General features: G+C 38.3%; 1 protein-coding gene across 1 annotated transcript; it reads right to left on the reverse strand.

Moving 5' to 3' along the window:
* Nucleotides 1-236: 236 nt before the first annotated feature.
* On the reverse strand, nucleotides 237-2,414 carry LOC136776138 (protein FAM200A-like). The gene has a single exon (XM_066731513.1). The coding sequence runs from the start codon at nucleotides 2,412-2,414 to the stop codon at nucleotides 237-239; it is 2,178 nt and encodes a 725-aa protein (XP_066587610.1).
* Nucleotides 2,415-11,826: the final 9,412 nt, after the last annotated feature.

Raw genomic sequence — 11,826 nt, forward strand, 5'->3', positions numbered from 1 at the left:
CTAAAAAACCCTCCTTTCGCGGTTTACGTATTTTTTCGGTCAATTTTACGTATTTTCTTTGAACTGTCGAATCCGTCAGACACTATTCTCATTTGTCGAATCCGTGAGACATTTTTTCACTTGATTTTATAATTGTCGAATCCGTGAGACATTTTTTCACTTGATTTTATAATTGGCGAATCCGTCAGACATAGTTTCACTCGATTTTATAATTGTCGAATCCGTCAGACATTCCTTCAATTATCGTAAAGTACTTCGTCATCAAAATCACCATCAATATCATCATCGTCATTTGTGTATCCATGAATTGTAAGAGTTACTTTATTTTCGACGTAACTTCTTGCGTATAAATTATCTTTTTCAGTTAATTTTATGTGTTTTTTACTTATTGGCATTGTAATGCTATCATGATATGTACATTTCAAATAATTTTTAATGACGCAAATTGCATTTAAAGTAGCAGAACTTATACGATTTCTTTTTTTCGTTTTGACATCAGGAATTATTGAAAAGCACCGTTCTGCTTCTGCATTAGAATGTGGAAGTGACCGTACTATGCACGATAGTAATTTCAACAAAGGATATTTTTCCTTCCTTTCACATTTAGTTTGCGAAATTTTTATCCACATGTCATCGAAGGAAAGTCTAGACCATTTATATTTCTGATCTGCTGACTCATCGTTAAATAAAGAAAACCATTCTTTCTTTAGCTCTATGTCATTTTTTATACCAAATGTATTGCCAATTTTTAATAATGCTGCAGCCGATGATTCTCTATCTGAGTTAAAAAGTGAGTTCTCGTTATCAAGAACTGTAAAATTTTTATAAAACTCATCATGTATTGGGAAACGGTTACGAATTTCGTCAGCAGCTTTTATTAAAAGTTTTAAACAATTCTTTTTAATATCATGAACTTGCATTTGCGTTAACGTTTCTTTACTCTTTTGGTCTTGCAGATATTCTTCACAATCATATCCTACGTTTATATCTTCCAACGGAATAATATTAATATCCTTGGAAAAATTAATATCACAGAAATTTGCTTGAGCTATGCAAAACTTCAATAATGCAGGTTTCATGAAATTTCTTAAAATAAAAATTAAAATTTCAACCGATTTTGGCTGCAATAAATGCAGTTTCGATTCGCGTGCTTGAAACTCGGCATTAAAAGTATTGAACTTATTTAAAATAAAATGCAGAAAATACAAATACGCTTTAGTTTCAGCGTTCTGCATACATTGGTGCAATTCATAGGCTTGCATATTATTTTCTGAGGATTGTTCTAATAGAAAGTTATTTAGAACATCCCAATATTCTAATATACGATCAATACATTTATAGCGAGTAAGCCATCGAGTTTCGGCATGCTTCAACAAATTTGTTATTTTTCCTGCAAAACACCTTTGAAATTCCCGAAATATTGCCGTCCGTTTAGGGCTTCCGCTCACGAAATTAACAATTTTCTTCACAAATTCTTCCGGGAATGAAGGTAGCTCTTTACAAGCAGCGGAAGCAACGAGTGACGATAAATGACATATGCATGGAAACGTTATTATATTTGCATTCTTTTCTAATATTTTCGTTCGAAAAGACGAATTTCTACCGATCATAACAGATGCATTGTCACAGGCTATTGCTAATATTTGGCTTAATGGTATTTGTTTTTTTACCATTTCATTATTAAACGCGGAAAATAACTTTTCGGCCGAACAATCTCTTGCGTCAAGATTTATTAATTGCAATAGACGTGTTTGAATTTGCAATGACGCAGGTTCAATATACCGAACCGTTATTGAAAACCATTTTTCATTTGTTAAATCCGAAGTCTCATCAACAAATACCGAGAATTTTGTATTTTGTAACGTTTCCGTGAGACTTTGTGTTTCTTCGCGACAAACCACATTAGTTATAATTTTTGATAATTTAACACGTCCTAATGTTATGGCTTGTAGTACTTCCGGTTCCTTGCCTATCTGTTTAAACATATTAACCATTGCGGAGCTTGCTATATACGGGATATTATGTTCTACAAAAAACGTTGACAATCTTATTTCCGCTATTTTAACGCGTTCAAGAAAATCAAATTCTTTTTCCTTCGAAAATTCTGCGGAATTAGATGAGCTACTGGAGCCTTGCGGAATATGCCGATTTGAAAATTGAACAGCATTTTGCACGTGAATGCTGGAGGACTCATGTTTCTGAATTTCCGAATAACCGCAATTTAAAACTTTATCGCAAATTAAACAGTGAAACTTACTACTGTCATCAGGTATCGGCTTTGCCCACTTCATCCAAGATGGGTTCAAATCATACCAATGATATTGAAATTTCTTTTTGTGGCTGCTTTTTCTCTTTTGCGGATTGGAAGACATTCTAGTCTTTTTTGATACCGGGCTATTTTCACTGGAAGACATTTTCCACTCTTCCTATCACTTTAATCACTTTATATCACGAAACTGTCAATTAATCCGAACTTGACAAATTAATAGCTTTAAGGCAAATGCCCAAGATACAACGGCTTCATCTACTTTTATACATTTATTAAATTGTGTACAAATAAAGGCAGAAATGGGGTAAGGTTCAACGATTTGTAATGTAGGGTTGATGACCTGACGGATAATTAATTAGTTGGCATTAAAAAAAACTGATAGTTTCACTGGGAATCGAACCTGCGACAACAGGATCAGCATTCTTATGCGCTATCCACTCACCCACTACACGACTTCCCCAGAAAATTAAAAATTTCCGATATAAATAGCCAACAAGCTATTAGTAATAAATTGAATTAATAAATAATTCAATTAATAACAAATTCTTTTAGTCTAACTGCCAAATAATATTTTATTAAAGCATATAAAATATTTACGCATTATCGCTTAGATTATATAGACGATAAAGTTTTAACTATCCAATGGAGCCTTGTGGTGTAGTGGATAAGGCGTCAGACCTCTGTACCGTAGGACGTGGGTTCGAATCCCACTGCAGTAGTCATTTTTTTCGTAAAGATTTTCATGAAATAATTAAAATATTATTAAATGTAAGTAATATCCCACAAAAAACAAGCTTTGCTTGTAAAAAAAGGACGGCAAGTACATAAGTCGTATCTAGTATGATTAATATATAGTAATATAAAATATTTTAATTAAAAAAAAGTAGTGAAATCCAAATGTTAGGCAAGTATAAATTTTTTCCATGGCGAAAATTGAAATTTAGAAAAAAGTAAATAGTAATACAAAAATTACTTGCCAGGCCCGTTGTATGCAATCGTATTAAATAGCCACATTTTTAACTTACGAGAAGCAATGCTTATATTGCAAGATAGCAACTTACACATGAATATTACGGGCCCGGCAAGTAATTTTTGTATTACTATTTACTTTTTTCTAAATTTCAATTTTCGCCATGGAAAAAATTTATACTTGCCTAACATTTGGATTTCACTACTTTTTTTTAATTAAAATATTTTATATTACTATATATTAATCATACTAGATACGACTTATGTACTTGCCGTCCTTTTTTTACAAGCAAAGCTTGTTTTTTGTGGGATCTTATAACGTTTTGTAAGAATATAGGAATTAAAAATAAAAATTCTTTTAACTAATTCAATCTAATAAAACATTTTCCAATGTTCTCATCGTTCCATAATGTAAAGCTTCAATTCGAGATATTAATTTATTAATCTATTAAATATAATACAAAATATTACAATGATGAGTTCTTATCATAATTACACTTTTAGAGGCATTTAACATAGGATTCAATGACTGTTTGAGTTATATTTTCAACATCATATACCCAATATCACATTAAAGCCTTTCGCTTTCAAAAATTTGTTTCTAAATTTACCTTTAAATCCACTTTTTTCTTAGGTGTTACTCTCACTATCATCTTTGCATTATGGCTCTTTCCCTGGTAAACTAGTGACATTTATATATTCTTTTCATTAATATAAACTGTAAAATATATACCAGTTAATGCAATGGAAGTCTATGTTTTTTAGGTATACTGCTTTCAGTTTCTTGAAGTTACACACTGTATGTTCTATTACATGTGAAATATTGAAATTATGAATTCCTTTCATATTTACACATTTACATGATTTTATTATAATTTTCATCAACTATGTTATTTCTAATTCCAAAGTTGTATGCCCAAAATCACCTGCAGGCACTTCACTCTCAAGGATTTTCTTATAAATTAACTCATATTTATCCATCACTTTTTTAGCTGTTAACCTCAACATCAACTTTGAATTATGGCACTTTCTCCAGCACACTAGTGCCATTTATATTTTCCTTTCATTAGTATAAACTAGGAAATACACCAATTTATACAATGGATGCCTCTCTTTATTAAATATACAGCTTTCAGTTTCCTAATTTTATTCACCATATGCCTGATCACATGTAAAATATTGCAATCATGAATTCTTTTCATATTTACACATTTACATAAATTTATTATAATTTTCATCAACTATGTGATTTCTAATTCCAAAGTTGTATGCCTAAAATCACCTGCAAGCACTTCACTCTTAAGGATTTTCTTATAAATTAGCTCATATTTATCCATCATTTTCTTAGCTGTTACCGTCAATATCAACTTTGAATTATGGCACTTTCTCCAGCACACTAGTACCATTTATATTTTCCTTTCATTAATATAAACTAGGAAATACACCAATTTATACAATGGAAGCCACTCTTTTGTGGATATACTGCTTTCAGTTTCGCAAAGTTATTCACTGTAAATTCTATTGCATGGAAAATATTAATATGATGACTTCTTTTCATTGTTTCATTTCTAGATGACGTTATCATAAAAATTATGATTTAATTGACTTATATATTTCAAAGGGTTTATGCCCAAAATCACCTGCAAGCCTTTCGCTATTAAAAATTGGCTTCCAAATTAATTTTTTAATTTCTCCACCTTTTCCTTAGGTTTAACTCTCAACATTAACTTTGCATTATGGCTCTTTCTATGGTAAACTGGAATCATTTCTGACTTCTTGTATTAAATATTACAGCTTAACCCTGCACAATGACACAATAAACATGTTATTGTAAATCAATCTGAAATAAAATCTCACTAAGTATCAAAAGATATATTACATATTATATTATAAAAATCAATGTTATTCTTATAAAAAATTAAATTTGAATAATTTTTTTGGTAATAATAATAATTTCTTTCTATTCTGATTGGGGAAGCGTAGGTAAATATATGGTTTTAATACTTTTTTATATTATAATTGAATATTAAATAACGATTAGAAAATATTTATCTGCTTTTCTTTAATCGTAGTAATAAGAAAGATTTATTGTCTCATGGAAAATTGTTTCTATATATGATATAACCTATCGGACAGTTGAAATCCATATGAGTTTAAAGAAAAGAAAAATTTAAACATGAATTTTGTTATTGATTTCCATACCTGGATGTTTAGCATATGTTTAAACCTCATCCTTCTCTGTTTCATTTACAACCTTCGTTAATCTGCATTCTCCAATGACAGGGTATTTCCAAGAATTGTTATAGCATTTGGCACTGGTTGGCATCAAACTGCAAACTATGAAATAATGCCTATATATAACTTTGTTTTAATTAAACAAATTCTTTTTACAATGTACTTACTTTACATGAAAATGTTTATGTTTATAGCTATTGAGACACTACCGTGTGTCTTAATTACCCAGATAACATTTTGTACGCAGACTGCTTTCAGATTGGTACCAGAATCATTTAGGTTGTGTTGGCAGTCTGCATACAACTGTATGCGCAGACTGTCGACAGTCTGGTGACAGATCCTGCGCTCCATAACCTGTTAGCAGAATGACGTATGAGGTAAAGTAGATCTGCAACATAACCTGATTGCAGACTGGTAGCAGATTGATAGCAGGATCTGTTTAAAGGTCTTTAAATGCACTTTAAATGTCGCAGTTAACTATTTTAGTTTTTGAGCTTTGTTCGTGTCACTTGCACTTTCTACACTTTTTTTTAAAAAAGTATATATTATTTATTTCATACAAATTTCTATAAAATAAATACTATATACATTTTTTTAATGAAAAGTGCAGGAAATACAAGCAACATGAACAAAGCATAAGTTATATATATATGTGGTAGAATTTTTTTAACACTATATATTATATAAATACAAAAATATTGTTTTATTTATACGCTTTAAAAGTTTTAATATACATAGTCACAATTAACATATATTATAAATTCTACTGTAATCACTTATACATATAAAAATTAATTTTTCTTTATATTGTAACTTAAAGAATTTTCAATAAAATACATCAGGAAACAAAACAACGCAGTCTTCTATAAAAATTCCTTTTAACTTTCTTTTTTGCGATACCAATGTATTAAAGGATGCATTGTATCCTTCGGCAACTGCTCATATGAAAACGAAACAAAAGTATTTTTTAATTTTCTAACTTATTTTACCAATAAGATCCAACCTTTGTTAGCTCGCAAAATTCCTTCCAAACACTATGTTTCTTGTCTTCGAGATCCACCATGCGATGATATTTGTACAAGAACAATGGCCTCTGCAAAAAATCAAAAGACGTATCTGTTACTTTACTTACAAATATAGTATTAACCTTTAAGTATCAAATTTAGAGATCTGTAAATTTGTATATATTCTTTCACTTTGACTCTAGTAGGACCATAAATATAATGTTTATTCACCTTACTGTTCAGCATGCCGTGACTCCTACTAAACTTTTCCATTATTGCCAATCATCTTTCTGAAAATCTTTATCTCCTGATAAAGCCTTAAAAATGTTGACAGTTTTAAATCAATATTGATGTCAGAATTAACAGCATCATCTCGAAAATAATATTGTGCTAGTAAAGGATGCTCCAAATTCTATAAATTGTGACGAGACGCTTGCTTTGTCGCTGCCCCATGCACGATACCGCGTGGTGGGGAGAGCTGTGGCATACGTGCCGATACCGCGGCCTATACTGTAGCGTGCGCAAAGTATAGGGTCCTCGTCATGCCCCTCCCTAACTACCCAGAACGGCCGCTCCGCAGCGCCGCTTCCGTTTTCGGCGGCTCAACTGGGTATATAAGACCGAGCTCCGACCCAGTTGAGCATTCCGTACCCAGGAGCTCTCCGGATATATTCCACCTATCCTACGCAGGAGTTCTCCGCGTACACCCATCCTTGGCTCAGGAGTTCTCCGAGCACTTCCTGGCGCAGGAGTTCTCCGCGTCATCCACACCGATCCCGCCGCCTATGCCATGCTAACGGCCGTGTCCAGGAGTTCTCCGGACCAACGGCCATTTTCTTTCAGCCGCTAACGTTCTTACTTTGCAGCTCCCCCGTTGACCGCCATATTGGCTACCGCCATATTGGCTCCCCGGGCCCTCCCGTGAGGCCACCTACCGTCGCGCCGTCTACCGGTCCGTTCCGAGCCCTACCGAGAGGCTACCGACCGTCGCGCCGCCTACCCGAGCCCTTCCGTGTGGCTACCGAGCGCAGCGCCGCCAGCGGGCGATCATTGTACCTGCGAGATAGCGACCGACACATTTGCGTACGCACCGGCAGCGGCAGTACATGAACAACATAAACACAATAGGTTAAGGTTATTGTGTATAAAAAAACATTGTAAATACTATATGTCTTTTATTTATCCTGAATAAACACTTTTTATTATCTACATTAAACTCGTCCAAATTTATTTTGATCCTTCTCGGTCAAGCGAACCGAGCGGTTTTGCGACGACTAAACTCGTCAGCAAAACACGTTACAAATTGGCGCCCGAACAGGGACCGAGAGCGATCAAAGGGACGGTTTAATGCCCCGACCGAAAACATCGACCGGCTTCATTTATAAGCTCAGCAAGGCGGATTTAGCAAAGAAACTTGCTTCACTGCAATTGTCCACCGAGGGAAACCGAGACGAACTACGCGCCCGGCTAGTGGAATATCACTTGGCGAATATTGAACCGAATACTTCGGCAGCTAGCACCATGGACGAAGAGCCCGATTTTAACCCGCGCCAAGCGCTAGAGTGGGCACGTAAGTCTGGTATTCGTTTTGAAGGGAAAGATCCCCTAAGTTTCCTAGAAAGAATCGAGGAATTGCAGGAAAGTTACCAGATTTCGGAAGCCGAATTGCTTGCCTGTGTACCGGTCCTTTTGGCAGGACAACCTCTTTTATGGTATCGTTTAGTAAAAGAGGAAATAAACACGTGGAAAGAGTTTAACACTCTCTTCCGCAGGCAATACTTACCGGCACGATTTCTTGTCGCCATGGAGGAAAGTATCCACCAGCGATTACAAAAACCGCAGGAAAGAATCCTAGATTACATCACGGGATTAGGAACTCTTATGCGCCGCCATGGAGAAATATCCAAAGCCTCGCAATTGGATCGTTACTATAACAACCTCCAACCGGCTTATAGGAACTATATCAAGCGAAGGGAGGTACACACCTTAGCCGACCTAATCGAGCTTGGACAAGAATTCGAGATTAACCTAGATTTGAACAAGGCATTCTCCAGCAAATCCGAATCTAGGAAACCTCGATCCGAAAAAGCAGTGGCCACCGCTAGCCCTGCTTATAACTCTAAAGACTGTTGTTGGAATTGCGGACAACGAGGACATAACCGCAAGAATTGCAAACGACCTCGGAAGTTGTTCTGTTCCCGTTGCGGAAAAGAAGGAGTATACTCCCGTGAATGTCCGTGTCCGGGAAACCCCGTTGCGGGCCGAGAGGGAACCGGAGCCTCCCGGCCCCCTACCGAAGATTGAGAGACCCGCGTCCTCATATCTTACTCCGTATTAATAGCCGGAATTACCGAGCCCTGATTGATACAGGAGCTACACACTCCTATATTGGAACAAAAGTATTCCAAGAGTGCACACCATTAACCAATCCCTTGCAGGAAGCGACGCGATTGGCTAATGGCGAGAAAATTCCGGTTACGAAAACCGCCCGCTTAAAGATCCGGATAGGAAAAGTGAAGTTAAATCACATCTTCCGCATCTTACCGACCTTACCAGTAGACGTCTTGTTAGGACTAGACTTTCTGAACCGTATCGGATTCCAATGGAATACCTCTGTTCCAGTAAAAGCATGCCTTATCGCCTCCGAGGCGAGTCGAGGCCTGCACAAATGTTCTCCCGCCGAGAAAGAAAAACTGGACAAAATGGTACAAGAAGAGCTCCGGACTACCGAACCTTCCAGGAAGCACACCACTTGGACTCAACATTGCATCCGGGTAAAAACTGGACAAGAACCCATCCGTCAACGCTATCGGACCTACAATCCTAAACTACAGGGTATCATTGACCAGGAACTGGACAAAATGTTAGCTGAGGACGTAATAGAGCCTTCCGACAGTCCATGGAATTCAGGGATCGTTCTAGCCAGAAAAAAAGACGGAAAATACCGCTTCTGTATTGACTTCCGACAAGTCAATACTGTTACCGAACGGGATGCATACCCGTTACCGCCGGTCCAAAATATTTTGGACAAACTTAAGGGGGCCAGATATCTTTCAACGATTGACTTGAAAAACGGATACTGGCAAATTCCCCTAGATCCGGAAAGTCGACCGATTACGGCTTTCGCTATACCAGGCAGAGGCCATTACCAATTCAAGGTAATGCCTTTTGGCCTACATTCCGCACCGGCTACCTTCCAAAGGCTTTTGGACAGAGTAATAGGTCCAGCTATGGAACCTTATGCCTTCGCGTACCTCGATGACATAATCGTGCTCGGGAGTACGTTCGAGGAACACTTTCAAGCCTTAAAAGAAGTATTACGCCGGCTAAAAGAGGCAAATCTCCAAATAAATCCAGAAAAATGTAAATTTGGACAAACAAGCCTCAGATATCTGGGCCATATAATTGACCAGAATGGACTACACACCGACCCGGACAAGGTAGAAGCAATCACAGCCATAGACACACCGACCAATCTACACGAACTCCGAAGATTCCTCGGTATGGTGTCATGGTACCGCCGTTTCCTACCAATCGTCGCCACCACGTCCGAACCGCTGAATAAACTCCTTAAGAAGAAGCAACCCTGGAATTGGGAATCCGAACAAGAAAACGCCTTCCAGCAACTTAAACAACAGTTAACCAAGGCCCCCATCCTGACTTGTCCAGATTTCTCAAAGGAGTTTACACTACAAACGGACGCCAGTGACGTTGGATTAGGAGCAGTCCTCACTCAGGATTCAGAAGGCGAAGAACACGTGGTTGCTTACGCAAGTCGAACGCTAAGAGGAGCCGAAATTAACTACTCCGCCACCGAAAAGGAATGTCTAGCCGTCATTTGGGGAATTGAGAAGATGCGACCTTACCTGGAAGGATATCACTTCACGGTAATCACCGATCATTTTTCGTTAAAATGGCTTCGCAATCTCTCCGCACCCAATGGCCGACTAGCCAGATGGTCCGTGGCTCTCCAACAATACGACTTTGAAGTAAAATACCGAAAAGGCGCTTCCAACCACGTACCAGACGCCTTATCCCGAGCACCCGTTAAAACTAACTTGGATCCTGAGATATACCAGTTAGAAGGGGTCACTTGTCCCTGGTACAGCCGGATAATCAAAAATTTGTCCAAAGAACCCGAGAAATTGTCCAATTATCTAGTGGACAAAAACGTATTGTACCACCACCATCCTCAGCATGGCTGGTGTCAATGCGTTCCGACCGAACTCCGCCCGCGAGTATTAGAAGAGTGTCACGACCAACCAACGGCCGGACATCAAGGGGTTGCCCGTACCCAGGCTCGCTTAGCCGAACAATATTTCTGGCCCGGAATGTTGCGAGAAGGAAAAAGACATGTACAGAAATGTACCTCCTGCCAGCAACATAAAATTGACCAACGAGGAGTAGCCGGAAAAATGTTCACTAAACACAGCACCGAACCGTGGGTTTCGGTCTCCATGGATTTGGTCGGGCCACTACCTAGGTCAAAAACAGGTAATAATACCCTGTTGGTTATTCAGGACCGTTTCACTCGCTGGGTAGAAGTTAAACCCCTCCGAACCGCTACCGCTAAAAATTGCCTAAAAGCCCTCCAAGAGCTGGTAATTTTCCGCTTTGGGTGCCCTAAAGTCCTTACGACTGACAATGGCCGACAATTCATTAGCCATGAATTCAGCGAAGGTCTTCAAAAACTCGGGATTCAGCACAGACGGACGCCGCCATATTCCCCGCAGTGCAATCCCGTAGAAAGGGCAAACCGGACGATCAAAACAATGATCTGTCAATATGTCGGTAAAAATCACCAAAAATGGGATGAAAAGCTGTCCGAGCTCATATTTGCTCTAAATACGGCTAAACAAGCCAGTACTGGCTTTAGTCCAGCTTTCCTAAATTTTGGGAGATCATTGAACGCACCCGGAGCGCTTCATACCGAACACACCGACATTACCGACCGAGAAACCACCGGGGAGGACGTTCAGGCCCATGAACAAAAATTGATGCGTTTAGGAACGTCGAGGGAAGAGGCCCACAAACGGCAACGAGAAGCCACGCATGCGCAGGAACGGCATTATAATCTCCGTCGCCGAAAGTGGCGCCCCAAGCCGGGCGACAAAGTAATGAAGCGCGAGCACCACCTATCGGACGCGTCCAAAAACTACGCAAGTAAACTGGCCCCTCGATACTCCGGCCCATACACGATAGTGGCAGCACCATCACCTGTCATTTTTAGGCTCCGCAGTATAGATGGTCGGACTATAGGTGACCATCATATAAAGGAGTTAAAACCCTGTCCGGAAATGCAGGTGGAAAGGGAAGTACATCTTTCCCCTATCGCGTCAATGGGCTATA

This window comes from Prorops nasuta, unplaced genomic scaffold, assembly GCF_024137725.1.
Source record: "Prorops nasuta isolate Cenicafe-Biocafe unplaced genomic scaffold, Cenicafe_Pnas_1.2 PNAS00009, whole genome shotgun sequence".
Lineage (NCBI taxonomy): Eukaryota > Metazoa > Arthropoda > Insecta > Hymenoptera > Bethylidae > Prorops > Prorops nasuta.